Raw genomic sequence first — 22,282 nt, 5'->3', positions numbered from 1 at the left:
ACTGTACTGAGTTTGAATTGGGTATAGGAGAAGCCCTCAATATTTTAAAGAATTTAGTGGAGCTCCTTGTGTCTCGTGTTTGGTACTTTGTATTGTAACGCATACGGCCGACATTACAGGTCGTGCGAGCCGGCTTACCAGCGCGGTGACATCACTGCCCTTCCCTGTGAATAGCAGGGACCGTGGCTGCCAGGCTGAAGGGAGATTTCCCTTTAGCTCAACTGGCTGGGTCCCTGTCGAGTGAAGCCGGAGGCCCAGGTTCGAGTCTCCATCGGTGGGGGGGGCGACATGAGGCAGCAGCAGCAAGGGTGCATACCACATGAACCTGAGAGCGCTACAGTATAAATGGCAGTCCACTGTATACTAGTACTAGAATCCTGGGTAGCGTAGTCTTAGTTTCAAACCTGTCCTTTCTGGTTTCATAAAACAAGTCACAACCTTGTCTAATTGACGATTTTAAACTGGGCTTTGAAATGTCCAGTTTAAGAAGCATTTCCCCGTGTTTGCCAGATCCCAGCAGGGCCCAGTCTGGGGCAGAGGACCGCACCGCTCTGGCGAAGGAGGACAGCGAGCCTTCTGATGACGAGCTGCTGTCCCTCTCCAGTCAGCAGAGCAATGCCAGCAACGAGAAACCCGGGGCGCAGAGGCAGCAGGGCACGCCCAGGAGCAGCAAAAAACAGGAGGCCCAGCTCCCGGCACCAGCACCTCCTGCTGAGGATGTGGACCTCCTGGGTCTGGACGGGAGTCCCGGAGACCAGGTCTTCTCCGCGGCTCCTGCCACAAACACCGACCTGCTGAGCGACCTGTTCGGAGACGGCCCCCCCCAGGGCAGACAGCCTGACAGCAGGCCTGCTTCCGCCCCATCCACCCCCCGCAAACCAGCGGTGTCTCCGTCTCCATCTCCATCCCCTCGCCCGAAAGAAGGTACTGGCCTTCTCACTCACGTCCATCAGTTTTTTTTCTGTTAGCTGGGAATAAACAACATTTTAGAAAACACAAAATTGCATTCTTGTACTTTAAAATGACTTTCTTATGCTCTATCTTAGATTTAGATTTCCTTCCATATCTGGTATAAAATATTTACCGGTTGCAATTGGACTTCATTCATTGTATTAAATGTTATCTATTGATCTGTCTTCACGATGAAGCTATGCACAATATTTAGTGACTGGTTTGCTTTAGCTGCACCTGTATTAAAAGTAACGAGGGCTTATTTGTTGTAACAGGTTTTGATCCATTTGGATCCAGTCCTAAACCTCAGGGCCAGGAGTTTTTGGGATCATTCTTAGCTACAGGTAATACAGGGCAGACTGACCCTTTTCTGCATGTGACTCGGTCCCAATCCCCTACTTCACAGAGCACAGGCAGTGACCCCTTTCACATGGGTAAGGCTTGCACTTCTGTACTGAACACGTCTTATTCTGTCATATGTGTATTATGCTCAGGATCTCATGACAAACACTAGAGATGTTGTGTACATCTCTGTGTAACAGGCAATGAATACATGTACAGAATCTGATTGTCAGCATTCTAGAAACTGATTATAGTCCTCTTTTCTAGGTTCTTTTAATTCGCAGTAATTAAGTAGCAAATCATACAAATTGCCCATTTTAGTTTGTAGAGACTGCGTTGTCACGGGGTGATGTACAGTAGTTCCATTTTCTGTTTTTTTTTTAATCCTAGACTTCAAGTTAAGATGTTTCTTGTTTACTTTTAGCCAGTGCTGTTTATGAGTTAAAATACTTATCTAACCCACTGTTTCTCCCTCTCGAAGGCCCCACTGTTCTCAACGCTGTTTATCTTGCTGACTGTGCGTTGCTTTTTCCCTGTAGGAAGAACCTCTCCAGTCCCTCCCACTACCCCTACAGTCAACATACAGCAGCAGAACCTGATGGGAGGATGGGAGTGGAACAAGCCTTCTGCATCAGGTAATAATTGCAGGCTTTTCTCCAGATTCTTTCAGGTCTAGAACCACAAATTGTCTTGCTAGGAGGCCCACATGGGCTGGAGATAGATCTCCTTATAACTTAATTATGTATTCATTGTGTATTCTTTGCTAAAACCACAGATGTGTCATTTAATTTGTTACTGTAATAAATGTTGTGCCACTTCTTTGTTGACACCCTTCCATTTAACTTTTGTTCGCCCATACGTTTTGCTCATGGAGGCTTTGGGATGGGAAGTAAGTCAGCGAGCACAAGTCCTACTGGCTCTGTCCACAGTACTCCCACACATCAGCCAAAACCTAACACTTTGGACCCCTTTGCTGACCTTGGGAATCTTGGAGCTAATTTAGGAGGTATGTTTTTCCTCGGTTCAATGCCACTGGAATGTCCATCACATGGGCGTGGATAGAAAAATGTTATGTCTCCAGGTTTTTTCTTTCTTTGCACAGGAAGAAATCTTGCTTCCAACTTTTCCGATTTGTGAACTTGTTTCTTTCTGTTGTCAGAATTTTCAGTCTGCTTTTGACATGCTGTAATTGGTGAACAATCTCTTTCTTAGTAATTCTACTGGCACTGATTTTTACAAACTCCTTGTAAATCCTCAGTAATCACCCAACAGGTGGCTCCGGGTTTTCCAGCAAGCCCACAACACCAACTGGCAGTGGGGGCATCTTTCCTCCAATGGGCTCTCCCCAGAAACCCTCCCCCCAGCACACTGCGACAGGTTCCTGGCAGCAAAACACTGGCTACACCTGGCAGCAGGGGGGGTCGTCATGGCAACCTCAGCAGGGAAAGCCTGCCCCACCGCCCATGCCCCACTCCTCCCCCCAGAACAGGCCTAACTATAATGTCAGCTTCGCCAGCATGAGCAGTGCTCCCAATACCAGTGGGAAACAGACTGCCAACTTCGGTGAGTCCGTGACAGGGTAACTGTATTCGCCTGGGTATCAAATTCACAAGGACACAACAGCTCATATCAGGTGTTCCTCTCACACCAGATGTGCTCCAGCAATTGAAAAGAAGTATTTCTTAATCCTCTTGGTCTATAACAATGAGAGCCTGTTGTTGAAATTGTCCGCCTTAAATTGGCAGAAACTTAATAGCAGCTACCGAGCTGTACAAGTTAATTACTGCATAAAGCAATCTTGCACTGCTGGAGAATTTTAAAGCATAAGTGTACCTTGTTTTTAAATTATGGGCAAAAATTGAAAACCTCCAAAAACTGTGAATTGACTCATGAACAAATACGGCAATAAATTCAATAGGAATAAGGCAGTAAACGAAATTAATGTGGGCTATATTTTAAAAATATTTTTTAAATTGTATTTGCTCAGGGACCAAACCAAAAGTGACAGATGCTAACTTTGATGACTTACTGTCTGGACAAGGCTTCTCAGCGAGCAAGGAAAAGAAGTGTCCAAAGACAATAGCAGAAATGAGAAAGGAAGAGATGGCCAAGGAAATGGACCCTGAGAAGCTAAAGGTAAGAGATTAAAAAATTGGAAGATGTAGGGTGACAAGATGGCTTAGTGGTTAGCACTACTGCCTTCCAGTGCTGAGGCCCTGGGCTCAAATTCTGGGAGGCTGTCTGAGAGTTTGTATCCCTGTGTTCTCCTGGGTTTCCTCCTGGTGCTCCAGTTTCCACCCACAATCCAAATACAGGTAGGTCAGTTGGCTTCTGGGAAAATTGGCTGTCGTGTGAGTGTGTCTATGTGTGCTTGCTGGGACAAGGCCCCCCGACCCTGTATTGGATAAGGAGGTTATAAGGTAGATGGATGAATTAGAAGATGTCAGACAGTAGCAGGTGGGAGACAATTGTCAGAAACCAAGAGTGGTCAGAAACGGCAGCCCAAATTCAGCCCCAGTTCTTTTCTGCGTCTTGTTTAGATTCTGGAGTGGATTGAAGGGAAGGAGCGGAACATCCGCGCCTTGCTCTCCACAATGCACACGGTCCTGTGGGAGGGAGAGACCAAGTGGAAGCCTATAAGCATGGCTGACCTGGTGACCCCGGAACAGGTCAAAAAGGTCTATCGCAGAGCTGTGCTCGTGGTTCATCCAGATAAGGTAAGTCTCTCGGTAGACTGCAGAGAAACAAATTCCCTTGCAGCGAACACTGTATTCTGGATTTCAAATGCTTGCCGTGCAGAAAAGTCCTTTTTTCACTGTTTTTCCAGACTTTTCTGAGGCATGAAGTGATGGGTTACTGGATTTTTTCTGAAAAACTTTAAGTAAAAAGAAAATGACAGATACTGCACATACACAACATTAGGGCTGATTATGGGGAAAATATTCAATTTTTGATGTCCTGAAAGTGCCCATTTATTACCCCTACAGCTTTTACAAACCTAAAGCAACAATAAACATCTGCAGTACTTGCTCTTTACTATAACTTACTGATGGATCACTACATGTATACCTTTTGTATTTTTAAAGATTTTGCTTAGTTTTTATCTTTTTGCTCTAAAGGATTCTTTTCATACCATAAATTATAATAATAGGAAAAAGTATAAGCTTAATGGAGAATGATGTGGTTTTTACATCATCTCAACCCTCTGGAGAACAATCTACAATGCCCTAACAGTGGTGTGGTCAAGACAGAAACCTGGTCTCGTAGTGAAAGCTGTTTCAAAGCAGAAGTACAGTACATTATACAGGAAATCAGCAATAAGGGGTATAAATCATAGAACTCTTCTGTAATGCAGACCTCATGCAGTTTTTTTTAATAGTGTAAATGTTTTAAACCTGAGCCAAAATATGTACTAAATACTGAAATTGTTCCTCTTACTCTTGTTTTAAGGCAACTGGGCAACCCTACGAACAGTATGCCAAGATGATTTTTATGGAATTGAATGACGCTTGGTCAGAATTTGAAAGCCAAGGACAAAAGCCACTTTACTGAAATGCAAGGAAGTTCAAACCCCCCTAATCAGTAATGCGTCCTTCAGATCTGTGCTGTGATTCTTTTTTGTTATTATTAATGTCACTGTTGCATTGGTTCTTTTCCAATAGAGACTTCAATATACAGGTTAACTGTTTAGATGTGAACATCAGACTCACCCATGTAACTGGTGTGTGCTGTCAAATGGGAGAAATTAAAGTCTTGTACAGAATGTGTTGGGCTGAAGCATGACTTGAGACTTCAAAAAAGCAAGGGAGGTCCAGAATTGATGAGATATGCACCCAACAGAGACAAAAAAGTTCAGATACTCTTTTTTCATAACCTTCCATGTCATAATCTACAGTAATATACAATGCAGGTTCAGTTGTAAACAACGTTTCAGAGAATTGCCTTGGAAGGTAGCAGAACTACCTTTCAGCATGTAGCTAATGGTGCTAATGAGATGTTTATATGGCAAACAGCTTCCACTGTATGTTTGCATTCACTGTAGAACAAGCCTCAAGGCATTTACTGTACCTTGTTACATCCTGTTACAGTGCAGTATAGAAATATCTCTAAATGGAACATTTGTTTTTCAACAACAAAATATACAGTACAACAAAATATACAACATACAGTATGTGACAATATATGACAAAATCTGGTATTCTGAGTCAGCTTTGTCTCTCAGAGATACTGTAGCAGTGTTGCAGATTTCTCATCCAAGCTGGACCACTCTAGTTTTTTAGAACGCTATCTAATTGACATTAATATACAGCATTCAGTTTTAATATTTATTCTAAATCAACATCGATTGAGATGTTCTGCATTAATATGAAACCCTTCAGGAAAAAAAAAATAATTAAAAAAGTATTTGTAACTTCCAAAAGAAATGTATCAAACATACAGTAGGATCCAAGTTGTGTCAATAGGACTTATTTGACCAAAATGTGGTTTGAGTTACCCTTTTTTAAGACCTCCTGTAAGAAGATTTGTGGACAAATTATCTCTAGTCTTCTCTGGTTATTACTGCTAAGATCATTTTCCTCACTAAGTTCATTATTGACAGGTATCATTCTCTGACATTACTAAGAATTGCATGTCTTTGATTTGTATACATGTTTATGTAAATGGTTTACAGTATCTATTGTTAAACTCAATTTATGAGCTTTTTGTTGATGGGTGTGAGATACAGAGTCTATGCAAAAAATAGGTTTATTCAAGTTGTTATTATTTGTTTTTAAACAAATGTTTATATAGCCTTGTTTTAGTGTTTAAAACTGACAAATAAATTAATTTTCCACTGGGTCACCATGAAAATACTCTCTGAAGCATCTCACATGGTTAATTGAAGGCTGGCTTCATTGAAGTGCTATTCACCATACTTGATTCATGTTCCTGGTTATTAAATAGCCAACCTGGTGTAAAAATTTAGTTACACCTTCTTAGAAGATTGTATTTAATGTTGCAGTATAATATAAATGAAAGAGACTGCCTGATCATTTTTCATAATATGAATACTGCAGAATTAATTAAATATTGATAATATTTTAGTTATGACCTGCAAATTCCATTTATAAGAGATGAATGGAATAACAATAGTGTGTTAATAACTTTGTAAAAACTACATCCTACTAATAATTAATTGTATGGTTGTTAGAAATCTGATAATTCACCTATCTGAACACTTCAATAATGATTACCTTAGTGTTCATAAAATTGTTTACTGTGGAAACACATAGTACTGTGTCATTTGCAGCCACTAAACTAAAGTGTTACCAAAATGTTTGCTAGATTTTTGTTTCCTCAAGGAAACATTTAAGCATTTTAAGTAGTAGCATTGTAAGTAGTGTTTTAGGATATGGTATTCTGTGTTTTGTGTTTGTTAAATGACTTTGTTGTTTGTCATACACTGACGGGCCAGAATTTCAGCAGGGAAGGCAGCTGAATGCCCACCAAAGAATAATAGGACACAAAAATCATACGGAAATTTGAATTGTCTGTTAAAAATAAAAATATAGCTTGTGTTGGTTGTGGCCAGTATATTGTATGTTAGAACTAATGTAGCCCATGTGTTACACAACATATAATTGTCACCTTTACTTATTTCAAACAGTATTACAAAGAAATTATTTCAATTTTTCACCATAGAAGAATCTGAGACCAAAATGAACTGACCATCATACTCATGTGAGGAGCCTTAGAACAACAAAGAAACAATCTTTTCATAGAGCCAACACAAAGCTTTTCTAAATAAGCAAATTAACAATTTGTCGTGCTGCATACCAAATACAAACTACTAATGACATACTGTATGAATAATGTGTTGCAGATCAATAATGGAACTTTTAGTAAGACTTTGGGAGTTATGGTAACTCTTGTACTTTTTTTGTATTTATTCTTTGACCCAGTGGTCTTCCTTTTATGAGATACGTTTGGTGATACATGTCTTTAGTCTTTTTCTGTAGAATAATGTCAGCATTCCATAAGTTTAAAGCATTCATCTCTCTCAAAGGAACAAAAGACAAGCGATTGTTCTGAAAAGCAGGTAACTCACCTGCCCATTGAATTGCACTTAATTTATTTTTATCTGGAATATATTGAAGGAGCAGTAATATATCAAAAGACTCTCAAGGATGTTTCATAGGAGGCATATTTCGTTTCTAACAGTTTTAATGTGAGGAATAAAAACACCATATGAAATTGTGATTTTTGGAAAGAATTATTTCTGATTTTCTACTCTTAATATGATAGTTTTCTGCACACTTAAGTTTAGGGAAGTGTGTTGTTTGTTATAGATTTTTTGAAGTTGGCAGAGACAGCAGGTTTCTTTTACTTCCAAGTCTCTCTTACAACCCTTAGCTACCCTGTACTTAATCCTAGATTTTGTGCAAATCTGGTCATCATTGTGACTGTGACACCAGTAAAGGATTTGCAAAATTAAAACAAGGGAAAATCTTGTTTTCTTTTTCTGTAATATATGAACAAATAGGTCACTGATCTACTGGGGTTGAAAAGCACTGTGTAAGTGTAAGGAAATATTCTGTGTTCTTTGAACTCAAGCTATGATTGATTTAAGTCTGAGAATTTACTTACTAATGTATTTTTCTTTTCAAAGATAACTTTATAGTATTTGTGGACAGATTTTATTTTAAAAAGCACATTTAATTTCTGGGTGATATTTGTAGCATAATGCATTAACAAAGGTTAGATTATTTAGCTTCTGTTTTTTTAAGTACAAGTGTGATCTTCCATTTTTCTGTAACTATAAAAAAGAAGCTTAATTTTCACCAGATCAATGAAGTCTCCATCTTCTGGGCTGTTTTCACCTGTTGTGCTGGATTCCATGAAGTATATCTGAGCTTCCGTGATACATAAATTGACAGGTTATATCTAGTGTATTTTAGAAGCCCTAACACTTTTTGTTAGATGGTTTATTTCTGCTTTTTTTTAAATCCAGAAATTACAATAAAATAACTTTGAGTGTGTGTCTAGACTTGAAATTCAGTTAATTACGCAAGATGCTATAGATACATCAGATGCTATAGACCCAGCAGTGATTTTTTAAATTGAATTTATGACATGAAGTATTAAGGATAATTTACTAATTGCAAATTATTGGCTCTAAATTAACCATGCAATTCACAACTGCACACTTCTTTAAAATTAATTTGTATATGCAACACCCCGAATTATCACAGACACAAATAGAGTTATTGGATATCCTTTACACACAGTAATTTGCTAGTGTGTTGGTACTGTACATTAGTTTTTCATTAGGAAAACATGCTTGGTTTATAATGAAGAACATGTACCTTAATTCTTGCACACTCTTCCACTTGAAATGGGCTGTTTAATTGCTGTTAGTGATTAATGTTTAATAAATGCCAAACAGGAGTATAAATGCCACAATGTTATGCGCACACAGGTGTCTCCTTCATTGTATACTAAGATGTACTAAGAAATTTGTATTAACAAATTATACTGTATATATCCCATAAACTGGTGTAATTTATACAGTGCACAGAATATCACAGTGACCAGACTTGTGGTAAAAAAATGTACATTTGCAAGATAACCCCCTGCTTACTGAGATGTGTCTATTTTGAGATGTGCAATGTTCAGGCTAACCTTGACATATTGGCTGTATGCTGTCAAAAAAAAACAACTTGAGAAAAGGTGGTGAGTTTTGATACAACATGTGTTTGCTTGTCTGCTGTAAAAGTATTACTGAAATGTGGATTATGTTACTGTGACTTGTTGGTTCTGTTACCCATACCAGCCTGTATATATGATGTGCAATGCACAAATAAAAAAACAACAAAAATATTTTCTCAGTCTGTTATCTCTTTTCAGTCTAAAATGCTTTCCTTTATATAAATATATTGAGGAGACATTTTGTTTTCCAAAATCCTAATTATACAAAAAGTTCTTAGCCACCTGATCTCTACACATCTCAGAGGCTAAGCCAGACTGGGTCTGGTCAGCACAGCACTGGGACTACCTTCAGTGTGTTGGTGGACCAGTAGGTGGTGCTCTTTCATCTGAACCAGAATTGCCAAATGGTACAGTCTTCTGCACATGGCATTAAACTGAGGTGCTGACCACTTGGTTATTAAAGAGGTCAGGTAAAAGAAGGGGTGATAGCCCCAATGTTTCTCTCTGGTTTTCATCAGTCTAGTTCAATCCTTAAATAAATTGGTAAAGTAATTTCTCTTCCTGATCTGCTGTGAGGTTGTTTGCCTTTCATTACAGAGGTGGGTACCTTCTTATGTGTGAAGTGCTTTGGAATTTTTGGGGACGAAAATATCATGCAAACGCAAGCAAACCATTATCATTATTTTATAGTACTGTATGTACTTTGGTGAAAATGGTTAGTTTTAAATCTTACTGTCATATCAGGATTTATCTTAATCCAAGGGACTCCAACTCTGGAGATTTCCAGAGTAAATCTGTTGGTAGGTGTTTCTCTGTCAGGAGAATCCGTTACCCCTGACAAATACTCCATATTTCCTCTGGGTAACTGATTGCATAATTTAATACATCTAAGCTGGCTTTGAGATGTTTTACTGGCAGCTTTATATTTAATTTAATTAAAGGTTTTGAGTAACCAGCTGTAAAAGACCTTAGGAAATAAACATATTCTGGATAATTTAGAACATAATTTGTTTGTATAACTGACTACTCAGGCTGGAATAAAGAACAGAAACACTGGACCCTCCAGCAATTGAGTTTGACACACTAATTACTCCATGTCTTTAGAATTTACAATTAATAATGATCATTTTCTTAAAATGTGCCGATATTAATTAGCTTTTTACATTTTCCTGATGGTTTAAGTAAATAAGGCTAGCAAAGTTATAGAGGATGTGATCATATGAGGCAAAGAGCCATCTGTAGTTAATTTTATGCACTTTATATGACAGTTCAGCAATTTTTAATTTATCAGATCCGGAGGAGAAAAACGATTGTTCTGTATCTTTACAAAAGTCATCTGACCGTAGTAATAGTGCAGTAAGATTTCACATGGCACGACAGTCCCTACTCTTCTATTTTATACAGCTTTAAGCTTCTGAGACATTCCTTACATTTATTCTTCAGCTGCATTTTCTTCCTGACACTGACCCGGAGTTATTCCCCTTTTTCGGTTTTCTAAAGGTAGGCAGAAACCAGTGTTTATCGTCTAAGTATAAAAGCAATTACATATATCCTGATGGGTATATAGGGACATTGTAATATGAAAATGTCTGTAAATTCTTTAAATTAACCCAGTACATTTTTGGTTTTGAATAAAATACGCTTGAGCTGCCCAAACAGCACAGTACCTTTCGGGATGTTTCGTGTATTTTCGTCAGGAACCTCGCCGTACTGATAGACCCAAGTAGTCGAACACAGACAAGCCGATGGTTTGAGGAAACGGGAAGTGATCTTGCATATTAAAAAACAAAGGAAGAAAACTGCAGCTAATTTGAAGAACATGGCCGGGATTAAAGGTATTTTCCTTTGATATTATTTACATTTAATAATAGTTATAATTATTTATGACACCGCCATTCATACGCTCTTTCTTAAAACACTATGCTCACACAAAGTAGTATTTTTTGAGGTGACCAGTTAATAAACATGTATTGCCACCGAGAATAAAACGTAGTTATAGTGACAAATTGTGTTGCGAACTCTACAACAGTTTCCTGTGATTACATACTGTATGCAGAGCAAATGGGTTTTGGACGCGTTTCAAAGCTGATAAGCCTTTTAATTTATTTTTATTTCATTGCGCATTACCTTCATATGACAAAACACGACTAAATTACCTTCATAGATAAAAATGCATGAAATCTCACAAACGAGAGGAAGGCAACTGGCCCATCAGCACGTTTGGTATTCAGCAGTTGATCTAAAGCTCCCATCCAACTTGTTCTTAAAGAACCTGAAGTATTGGCTTCCAAAACATGGCTTGGCAGGTTGTTTCCCACTTGCACAAAGTAGAAATGCCTTCTACTCTTGGTTTTCAATTATTTTATAAGTCATCTAGTGTTTCACTGTTCATTCTGAATAAATCCGATGACTTGACTTTGTCAATGCCTTTGAAACATAATATGATCAAAATAGATAATCTATTAAAGAATGAAATAGGTCAAATAAATAACTAATAAACCACATCTTACTTTCAAGGTGAAATATTTTAAGAACTCAGTACCCCCCTCCCCCCCAGATAATGGAAGCTAATGTCAGTTGCTTTGGCAGTTCACCAATATTTAGAGTTAAGCAAATCAAAACCTATTTGTTCATTTTGAACTATCTTTATTTTGGTAAGAGCAGGGGAAGAACCCTTTCCCTCTTGATGGAATCATTTTTTAACTTGCTGCACCTTGAGTCCTGATAAGCACCACTCTGTTTTTACATTTGTTCCTTGATCGTGTACCTCCTTTCTAAAAGTGATTAAGACTTTTGCTTGCAAAATAAGGAAAGGAGGCCTCTCAGCAGTAGAAGTAATAGGTGCACATCTGAGGCTTGACAAAAAAAACTGAAAGAATATGGGAATATGACCACCTTTTTTGTTCACAGATGAAGAAGCTTCAGGATTGGGACAGGCATTATTATTAAAAAGCTATTTGTACAGTGCCTTGCGAAAGTATTCGGCCCCCTTGAACTTTTCAACCTTTTGCCACATTTCAGGCTTCAAACATAAAGATATAATTTTTTTTATTTTATTTGAAGAATCACCAACAAGTGGGACACAATTGTGAAGTGGAACGAAATCTATTGGATTTTTTAAACTTTCTTAACTAATAAAAAAATGAAAAGTGGGGCGTGCAAAATTATTCGGCCCCTTTACTTTCAGTGCAGCAAACTCACTCCAGAAGTTCAGCGAGGATCTCTGAATGATCCAGTGTTGTCCTAAATGACTGATGGTGATAAATAGAATCCACCTGTGTGTAATCAAGTCTCTGTATAAATGCACCTGCTCTGTGATAGTCTCAAGGTTCTGTTGAAAGCGCAGAGAGCATCATGAAGACCAAGGAACACACCAGGCAGGTCCGTAATACTGTTGTGGAGAAGTTTAAAGCCGGATTTGGATACAAAAAGATTTCCCAAGCTTCAAACATCCCAAGGAGCACTGTGCAAGCGATCATCTTGAAATGGAAGGAGTATCAGACCACTGCAAATCTACCAAGACCTGGCCGTCCCTCTAAACTTTCAGCTCAGACAAGGAGAAGACTGATCAGAGATGCAGCCAAGAGGCCCATGATCACTCTGGATGAACTGTAGAGAACTACAGCTGAGGTGGGAGAGTCTGTCCATAGGACAACAATCAGTCTTACACTGTACAAATCTGGCCTATATGGAAGAGTGGCAAGTAGAAAGCCATTTCTCAAAGATATCCATAAAAAGTCTCGTCTAAAGTTTGCCACAAGCCACCTGGGAGACACCCCAAACATGTGGAAGAAGGTGCTCTGGTCAGATGAAACCAAAATCGAACTTTTTGGCCACAATGCAAAACGATATGTTTGGCGTAAAAGCAACACAGCTCATCACCCTCAACACACCATCCCCACTGTCAAACATGGTGGTGGCAGCATCATGGTTTGGGCCTGCTTTTCTTCAGCAGGGACAGGGAAGATGGTTAAAATTGAGGGGAAGATGGATGCAGCCAAATACAGGACCATTCTGGATGAAAACCTGTTGGAGTCTGCAAAAGACCTGAAACTGGGACGGAGATTTATCTTCCAACAAGACAATGATCCCAAACATACAGCAAAATCTACAAAGGAATGGTTCACAAATAAACGTATCCAGGTGTTTGAATGGCCAAGTCAAAGTCCAGACCTGAATCCAATCGAGAATCTGTGGAAAGAGCTGAAAACTGCTGTTCACAAACACTCTCCATCCAACCTCACTGAGCTCGAGCCGTTTTGCAAGGAAGAATGGGCAAGAATTTCAGTCTCTCGATGTGCAAAACTGATAGAGACATACCCCAAGCGACTTGCAGCTGTAATCGCAGCAAAAGGTGGCTCTACAAAGTATTAACGCAAGGGGGCCGAATAATTTTGCATGCCCCACTTTTCATTTTTTTATTAGTTAAAAAAGTTTCAAAAATCCAATAGATTTTGTTCCACTTCACAATTGTGTCCCACTTGTTGGTGATTCTTCACATAAAATAAAAAATTTATATCTTTATGTTTGAAGCCTGAATTGTGGCAAAAGGTTGAAAAGTTCAAGGGGGCCGAATACTTTCGCAAGGCACTGTATATCACCATGCATATATTATGTTCTTTTTCATATGTTAACAATCTTTTCAGTACAAATTTTGATAACTGGCATCTCTGTCCAGCACACCAAGTGAGTATAGATAAGATCACTTTATTGGTTATATACAATTTCTTGTAATAGGAATTAGTCTTTTCGCATATGCCAACTTCCTCTCCACGAGACACACAGAGAAGCTTGGGGTCAGAGTGAAGGGTCAGCCATTTATATGGCACCCCTGGAGCAGTTGGGGTTAAGAGCCTTGCTCAGGGACCCAACAGAGTAGGATTACTCTGCTGGCTGAGGGATACCATCCAGCAAATGTACAGCCATAGGCTCAGATCCTTAGCCACAGAGCCACCGCACTGCCCTACAAGAAGTAAACGTTACCGTCTGTTCTCCTTCCATTTTGGTCTGGGGCCCATTGTTGAGGCATAGAGGCTGTGCTCCTTCAGATCTAGACTTGATACCATTGCTGTGTTTATGTATTGTAACATGACAGGCACTTATGGGTAAAATAGGCTGTTTTTCTGATTATTGTTTCTCATGGTTTATGTGCTTAAACTGCTTCTATATAATCCACTTTTGTACACATGTACGTTTTCCTCCAGTATTGAGGTCTTTGGAAAGACTCTACTTGCTGTCCTAACTTCATTGTTTATGTGCTCAGTAAGATTTCTCCTTATCTGGAGCAATAAAGCAAAATTTTCTCCGTTGGGATAGAAAACATACCTTACACTGTTGAGGGAATGAGGAAGTCACTGTGGGAAATGATTTGGTTTAGCCTAATCTTGGAAAAAATAAAATTCGGTGTATAATATGTATATATAATCTGTTATTGGCTTGTTTAGCTTGGAATTTATTCGCTTATCACATTTGCCAGCTTGTCTGCCTTCCAACTCAGGTTTTAATAAACTGTAGTATCTCAGGAAGGAGAGAGTTGGCAGTTCTCCTACTCAACTGTAAAGGGTCCTGTAAGAATATTCCATTTTTATTTATCTTGAGACCAAAAGATTCTATAAGTATGTACAGATTTAGCTTAATATTAGTTTACACAATTGGTTAAGTGTAGTGTAAATCCTCATTAAAAAAATCCACAAAACATCTGTGAGGCGGTGATTAAAAAGGTATTGGTATTTTAATCATCTCTTATTATAGCTTCATGATGATTCTTAGCCATTTAACTTAACGGAGTTTGAATACATCTTTATATATTTATTACATTATTTTGAATGGGACCAATTCACCACTTTTACAGGAGAGATGTAAAAAAGATTCTTGATCTCTTTTGCTTGTATTTATTATTGACAATTACTGGTTGTTTCACTAGGTGGCAGCACTAGTCATTCAAAAGCTAATCCATTGCTTCTGTATTCAACGTCTTAAACACTGTAGTGACTATAGTGATTGTAAAGAATTTGTAGCAATTGCGTTTTATCTTCCCACTTTTGGAACTGCTTGTTTTTATAGACCAGACAGAAATGTGGCTCCACCTCTCTCTACCCTTGACAGGTATAAATATATGACACAAAATGGGGTCTTGCCATAATCAAGACGGTGGGCTGACCCACATAGTCACAAACCATTTTAAAACATTTGTCTTATGAGCAGACTGAATAGCAGTTTTCATCAACAGCAGTTTGTTTTTCTTTCTTAAACCTGCAAATCTATGATAATTGTCATGCTCACTAGCAGTGCGTTTTGAGAAATGCAGCCTCTTATGAAAACTGCTTTTGCCAATTAGTTGCAAAACTTGTATAATATGTATAATCCTAGTACTAACTAGATGGTGTATATATGTGAAAATGGAATTCCTGAGTAAACCAATGTGGCAGCTTGATTGCTACCTCTTTTAATTCCTTCTTGAGGCTAATATGTACTGTATAACAGAGTTCTTTAATCTGTCTTTCAGCTTTAGTGGGGCTGTCCTTCAGTGGTGCGATTGGCCTAACGTTCCTCATGCTGGGATGTGCCTTGGAAGAGTATGGGTATGTGTACAGCCTTTTCTTAAGTGAACCTGTAAGGGAAGAGTTGTGCAAGATGATCAGTACACATTCCTTCTTAGTTTGACATAACCTGGATGTTCTCACCATTGTAAAATACAGTCTTCACGTTTCCCAGCAGCACTGCAACCTTCATTTGATGATGATGAGTCACTAAAAGCTCTGTTATTGAAGACCTGTTTAACATCACGGCATCATGTCTTCAACTTTGTACTGTTGGGGATGAGTATAACCAGTTTCTCATTATATAATGCAATTAAATGTTTTTAATCCCCATTAAAGAGACTGAGATAACTACAGCTCTGTAGCCACAAAATAGACCTAGTCACAATGAGGCATGACTGAGGTTAGGACTGGCAGCCATGTCAAAACAGGGATAAAAGCAATTTGTTCACGAATGTATTCCTTCTTGTTTCTTTACTTCTTTTGCAGAGTGTACTGGCCTCTGTTTGTCTTGATGTTTTATGCTGTGTCACCTATTCCTCACTTCATTGCTAAAAGAGTGAGTGACGACACGGATGCAGCCAGCAATGCGTGTCGAGAGCTGGCATATTTCTTCACTACGGGGATTGTGGTCTCAGCATTCGGTCTCCCAATTATCCTTGCTCGGGTTGAACTGGTGAGTGCCTTTCTCTGAAAACACTGAATTTTGAATTCCAAGATCTGCCTCCATTGTGTCTTACACTTTGAGATGGAATGCAGATTTTCATATTATTTCAACAGCATCTCAATTCATAAAAAGCGACAAAGGAGGCATTTGTAGATTGCTTATATTTAGATTTGCTAAGTATAATCTATATGAAATTTAGAGTTATGTTTTTCATTTCAGAAATATCTGCAATCCATCTCATCTCTAATTCTGAGTACTCTTGATTTAAAAATTCTATACCTGGAAGCGATTGGAACCAATTAAGGCACAGGAACTGGGGAAGTGACAGTAAATTAATATTAATATAACATGGACAGTACATTAGCCACCTTATTATATATTTTATATATATATTATATATAAAAGTGTTGAGAAAAACAGTAGACTCTGAAGGCCACATTTTAAGCTGCTTCGTTTTACTGCTATTCACTGACACCTGTGATTTTTGACAGAAGGCATCAGGATGTAACAGACTTTTCTTCAAAGGCATGATGTCACAAAGCCTGCATCACGCTCACAGTTTAAGTAAACCAAGTGGCTTAAGTGATGCAGTGGATGTCTGCATTCCTGGAGTAAAGATGATTTGGAGCTGATGCTTGACTTTGGGCAGATCTCCAGAATGAAAGCTCTGGGGAGATGTGTAGAAGTCTTTATAGAAATATAAAAACTTGCCTGAGGGTTCACTTACAAAACAAATTAGATTAGAGATGGATTAAGTAATAAATACATGTATGCACTAGCACATTTGTCAGTAGAACACCACCAAATGTTTGTTTTGGAGGAGCATGAAGACATATTTAACTTGTACAAAAAAGTTATTTTTGTATGTGCCGATGTGAAGAGAGATATAAAAGAAAAACAATAGTAATAAGAAACTAATGTAATTTCCTTGCTTTAAAAAGTAAATTTAAAGACTCAATTTTAAACCCAAGGTTCTTTCAAAATCCTCAAGTAGCCTTGAAGTTTTATTTGTATGAGAATCAAAGGGAATATAATTTCACAGACCTTCTTGCTTCTGATATTTTTTTTTGTAGTGGTATTGGTGGTCAGACCTAATCTTATTCTCTGTACTACACTGACAATTTCTTCTTTTACATTGTTTATGTTTTCAACAATCATTAGGTCTAAGTAAATATTTCTGGATCTCTTGACTGTAAACGTTTAATTCTTGTGTTTTTGTGATATATCCTCAACACAATCACCCATCATTAACTAAAAAATGTTCAAGATACAGTAGCTGTAGAAGTATGACAAAACTCATGGTGTGAATCTTCTCTTGATATTGTTATTTTTTCAGTTATACCAAGAAGTCAGCATTATGTTATATATTAAATATTACAGAATATACTGTATTATTTATATCTGTATACCATGAAAAAAAGGAAACATTATTTATAACTGCAACAACTTCATGAGCCAAAGGACACTTTTTGTAGTAGGTGTATGGATATTTTAATGAACAGTCAGATGTAAGTCACTTGTCTTATTAACACGACAAGGCTAATCAACATGGGATCTACTGTAAAAGTCACAGGCTAGTAGCACTTACCACTGTTAGAATACCACATATAAGCTTTGTCACAAGTCATACCATCTTATCCAGAAGTGCTGGGGTTAAGTCTGGCAAGCAGCGAATCTGTAGCATATCCGTCACATTCCCATTTTGTAGCAATGCGTTTTTTACATGAGCAGCACAGGAATGTGCTTTTCCTGTGAGAATGTGTTCACGTCAGAATGAGGACACAGGAAGGACAGTAAGTGAGGGCACATGGCATGACCAATGTAGGTCCATGTAGTAAGGTTGCCATTAAAGATGGGGTTTTGAAGCAAATACACAGTTGTCTAGGCTGTCACACTTGGACAACCCCATTGGTATGTTTTTTGTCCACTGCAGTTGTGTCTTTCTGCATGTCCTCAATATACACTCACTGATTCATTGCTAAAGAGATTTGGCTCCTTTGCTGTTGAGTCTACCCGAGGTGACTTACATCAGCCTTTGATATAAGCCATTGTTCTCTTGATAAGTGGTGTTTTTACCTGCCTGTTTCTCAAGCTTCTTGATCTAGGCTTTGCCTAAAATTACCTGATGATGAAACAAAATGATACCGAAAACATTTAATGTGTCCGATATTTGTGTACTTTATTTTTCTAAATGCATTCATTTATAAAGTAATACATTTGTTTTGATGCTCAGTATTGGTATATCCATAAAACACCCATGCTTACAAAGTACTTTAAATGGTAGAAGAGACCAGATATTCTTTATTTTAGTAAGATTTCACTCCTCCCCATGTGGTAATTAACAGAATAAGAAAATGGTGTATAGAATAAATTGATCAAAAATCATTCACCCAGTTTGTTTGACGTTCAAGGTAATTGCTGCAGGAATGAGCATCTAGCTTGTACAGTGGAATCACAGTGGAAATGCAACTGCTGTTTTCCATGTCAGGAAAGCACCATTGCAACATAGGTTGTGAAACGTTTTAGGGTCTTGAGGGCTCAGGCAGACTGATGGTTATTCATATTTTGCCAGTGTGCTTGTTTGTTTTCTGACCGTTGAGATGTTATTGTGCTTTGTGTTCCAGATCAAGTGGGGTGCTTGCGGACTGGTAATGGCAGGCAACACAGTGATTTTCCTCACAATCCTGGGCTTCTTTTTAGTGTTTGGCGGCAGTGATGACTTCAGCTGGGAGCAGTGGTAGCTGTCCTGTTTAGACTTATTGTCTAAACTTATTGATATGCTTATTCACAACAAACACATTTTGCTTAACTGCTATTTTAGGTATTGTATAGGAAGGAGGAACTGAAAACTAAACACTAAGACATTAACTGCAATCTCACTATCACTATTAATTTGGCATTATTTTATAAATGCTGTGAGAGCCTTAGTATCAGGTATTCATATTTTTGTATGCCTGCAACTCACTCAGGCATGCTGAGAATCCCTTTTATTACAGGAACCCAGTGTTCCCATTTCTATTTCTATTATTATTTCCAGGTTTACCATCCATTTTCAATAATGTTTGACAAAGATTCTGTGGTATACTAATCAGACTGTTTACAGGCTCTTAATTCTGTATGCCTCACACATTTTTCCCATAAAAATGTACATTTTATAACAATTGTATTTTTTGCTACATCACTTGTAACAGACAAGTGAAGAAATGGTCATACACATGTGATTTTGAATGATATAAATTCAAATTCAGTGAACTTCTAAACAGTAATGTATTCTGTATTTGAAGGAGACATCATATCATATAGTGGTTGGGTAAAATCCAGTTGATTGTAATGGAAGAAAATGCACTATGTACAGTACATTAACACTTGTAAAATTTTTAGGAAGCGTATAGTTTTATATTGTGACACTATATTAAAGGTGAAATGCTTAATATTGGTTGTGACAGGGGCTAAAAAAGGTAGTGATTCATACTATAAATATTTACGAGCCTGTAAATCTAGGATGTTCACAAGGTACTTTACAAGGGGTTTCATTTTGAAAGTGACAGAAGGCAGGTTTTTGAAGAAAACACTACAAGTCTACAACCAATTTTAGATGTGTATCATAAAAGGCTGACAACATTTTGTCTTACATTTGTTCATTTTGACCATGTATGTGACTTCTCAAAGGTTATTGGAGTTACATTCAGCGTGTGTGTATACATATCTTTTGCATACAAGATGTTATATACCATTATACTTTAATTTGAGCATCATGCCAGCATTGATAAATACACTGTTTTTATTACATTAATGGCCTCAATGCTGTTGTGTTCCAAAGCCTGTATTTTTTTAACAGTAACCATATTAGTATATTAATTCCAAATTACTGATAGAATTGTCCTACAGTTCCCATGTTTTGAGTATTTTTGTATTTTCAACTGTGGTGGACAATGCCAAAGATAATGTTTTAATGTTTGTTGGTTTAACACTAGAATACTACATTCCTTTACCAAAGGTAGTGCTCAGTTATGTATTTAGAGGCTCTAGTGTTATGTATGTGTGGTATAATACACGCTTAGAAAACATAAAGCAGCAAGCCAATGTTTTTTTTTCTGTTTTGTATTGTGAAGCTCAAATGTATTCTTGGCTGTTATGAAGTGCCTTTTCCATTAATGGTGATTTTTTGTTCCTGTGTGTTGCACTAGGTAATTTGTATTACAATGCTGAATAGTAAACACAAAAACCTCTTCAAGTGCTCTTATCTGAATTATAATAAGATGTAATTAAAAACACCAGCTAATCTTATATTCTTGTTGGTTTCATGGGATGGTAGGGGAAGTTTTGTATTTGAAGAAAGTACTTTTATTACTTTTTGAACTGTTTTGTGCCTAACAGTATATAGAAGTTTCTGTACATGACAATATAGACACCATTGATAAAACCTAATGCTAACTGGCAAAAATAATTTTGGCCTTCAAGCTTTGTATAACCTATTTTTACTTTCGGTCATTAAAGCACCTACAAATCTGTGTGAAGTTATTGAAGTGTTGTTTTGTGTATTTATTCAGATCAGTTGATTGCTTTCTGTTTTTCATACATGTTCAGCAATATGTAAAAATGTCCGCTGCCATCTGAAACACAAAAGATACATTAAGCTTCTTGGCTTAGAACATTCCATTCTTTTGAAGTTATTATTGTCAGGTTGATCAAGTTTCCTTCAGAACTTACTTTAGTTTCATCTGCTTTTTTGAATTATTTTTATCCTGCTACACATCTTAGATTAATGATGTTAATTGTTTTTATGTAACTTCTTTAAAATTACATGTAATTGCTTCCTTTGCTGCCTTCTAATGGCAAAAGCCAAAGAATAATTGTTGATCTTGCACTCATCTAAATCCAGGTACATGCATTCGGCTGAGTCAAAAATAGATATGCAGTGCAGTTGGTATACAGGAATCATATCCATGGCACAGTACAGGATCTGTGTATTACCACTTCAGCTTCTGAAACATAAGATCTTTATAGGAGGTTTCATTTTTTTTTCCTTCTCAGACTTTTCACTTTATGGTCTTGTTCTGCACCTGTGCTTTTCCCTGTATGAGCACAACTCCCAGTGAGTAATTCTTTATATTTGTGCATTACTGTTACTATAGTACTATATATTCACTAAGGCCATATTCACAGTTCTTCTGTTGTTCTTGGTAACAATGTACACATTCGCTATAAAAAATTACTTTTTTGGCATAGAGCCTTTTTGCTTTTGTTAATTCTGGCAAGCTGTTCTTTTCATAGCAACCTGATGGTTTTGAGTCCAATTTTTTTTTGCTTTTAGTTCAGATTTTTATTGATTTTGATTTTTTAACACTGCCTCAGTGGTTATGCTTACTGCCTGTACCTTGATGTTATAAAAACCTTTTTTGGAGCTAGGAAAGGACACTGATGACTACCGATGAGATGATAATGGGTCAAGCTTGCATCAGACCTGCTGGCTGGGTGGTGGGTAAAGTGCTCTCTCTCTCGAGGTCCTGCATCTTTCTGCCTCTTCCGGATGTGCAAGATGAGAAATCATTACATGTGGGTGGTTCTGAAAGGAAACATGGATTCATTGATTCTTTATTTTTACCAGATCAGACGTGTGGTGTTCCCAACAGGTCTTTCTTTTCATAACACCCCTGTACTACTACAGTAGATGTTTGGACCTAACCTAGGTTGTTTTGCTTACAGACTGGTATTTCCTTTCCGGGTAAGGATAAGGCTTTTCATTGGGTTGAACACATGTAATGTTGTGTTTTCTGTCAGCCTGGATTAATAGGGGAATGAGCATTCCTTTTCTAGTGCAGAGGGGCATCAGGCAGGGCTAAAAGTCATTGTAGGACTGCCATTCCAAACTTTCCTAGACCGTCTGTCTGCTTTTTGGTGTATGATGATGATCTCGTGGTTATACTTTGGGGCAACATCATGTCACAGCATGCTTTTCTCGTGGACTTTCAGACTTTGTCTTTGGCATAAGTGAGCACATAGCCAAGTGGGACTGGGAGACAAAAGTGCCCTGATCTTGCTGGATAAGCACAGTTGTATCAGAGTGGATCTGAAGTAGGTTCTTCCAAGCCTA

At 37.8% G+C, this 22,282-nt stretch overlaps 2 protein-coding genes across 11 annotated transcripts in view; both read left to right on the top strand.

Annotated features, from left to right (window-relative positions):
• Positions 1–9,153, top strand: part of dnajc6 (DnaJ (Hsp40) homolog, subfamily C, member 6) — a 36,824-nt gene extending 27,671 nt beyond the window's left edge. For 7 of the 10 annotated variants that reach the window (XM_015355595.2, XM_069194182.1, XM_069194181.1 and 4 more), the window contains 8 exons: positions 511–924; positions 1,227–1,385; positions 1,833–1,928; positions 2,168–2,299; positions 2,566–2,856; positions 3,281–3,429; positions 3,834–4,010; positions 4,744–9,153. In XM_015355595.2, coding sequence (XP_015211081.2) covers positions 511–924; positions 1,227–1,385; positions 1,833–1,928; positions 2,168–2,299; positions 2,566–2,856; positions 3,281–3,429; positions 3,834–4,010; positions 4,744–4,845 — 1,520 coding nt within the window. In that variant the 3' untranslated portion in view covers positions 4,846–9,153. The remainder of the gene's footprint in view (positions 1–510; positions 925–1,226; positions 1,386–1,832; positions 1,929–2,167; positions 2,300–2,565; positions 2,857–3,280; positions 3,430–3,833; positions 4,011–4,743) is intronic. The other 3 variants (XM_069194183.1, XM_015355593.2, XM_015355594.2) reach the window with 2 other exon arrangements.
• A 1,554-nt stretch (positions 9,154–10,707) lies between these two features.
• Positions 10,708–20,709, top strand: LOC102697896 (leptin receptor gene-related protein). Its single transcript, XM_006634853.3, has 4 exons — positions 10,708–10,817; positions 15,488–15,563; positions 16,011–16,197; positions 18,813–20,709. The coding sequence occupies exons 1-4, from the start codon at positions 10,802–10,804 to the stop codon at positions 18,927–18,929; spliced, it is 396 nt and encodes a 131-aa protein (XP_006634916.1). The 5' UTR covers positions 10,708–10,801; the 3' UTR covers positions 18,930–20,709.
• The last annotated feature ends 1,573 nt before the right edge of the window (positions 20,710–22,282 follow it).

The sequence above is a fragment of the Lepisosteus oculatus genome, chromosome 9, assembly GCF_040954835.1.
Source record: "Lepisosteus oculatus isolate fLepOcu1 chromosome 9, fLepOcu1.hap2, whole genome shotgun sequence".
NCBI classification, from domain to species: Eukaryota; Metazoa; Chordata; class Actinopteri; order Semionotiformes; family Lepisosteidae; genus Lepisosteus; species Lepisosteus oculatus.
Note: the sequence above shows the minus strand (reverse complement) of the source record. Positions and strands in the feature narration are given on the sequence as shown.

What these genes read in the sequence shown, in the direction of transcription:
- LOC102697896 (XM_006634853.3), top strand. An exon ending in TGTGCCTTGGAAGAGTATGG is followed by an intron (nt 15,564 to 16,010) that starts GTATGTGTACAG and finishes CTTCTTTTGCAG; the next exon opens with AGTGTACTGGCCTCTGTTTG. An exon ending in TCCTTGCTCGGGTTGAACTG is followed by an intron (nt 16,198 to 18,812) that starts GTGAGTGCCTTT and finishes TTTGTGTTCCAG; the next exon opens with ATCAAGTGGGGTGCTTGCGG.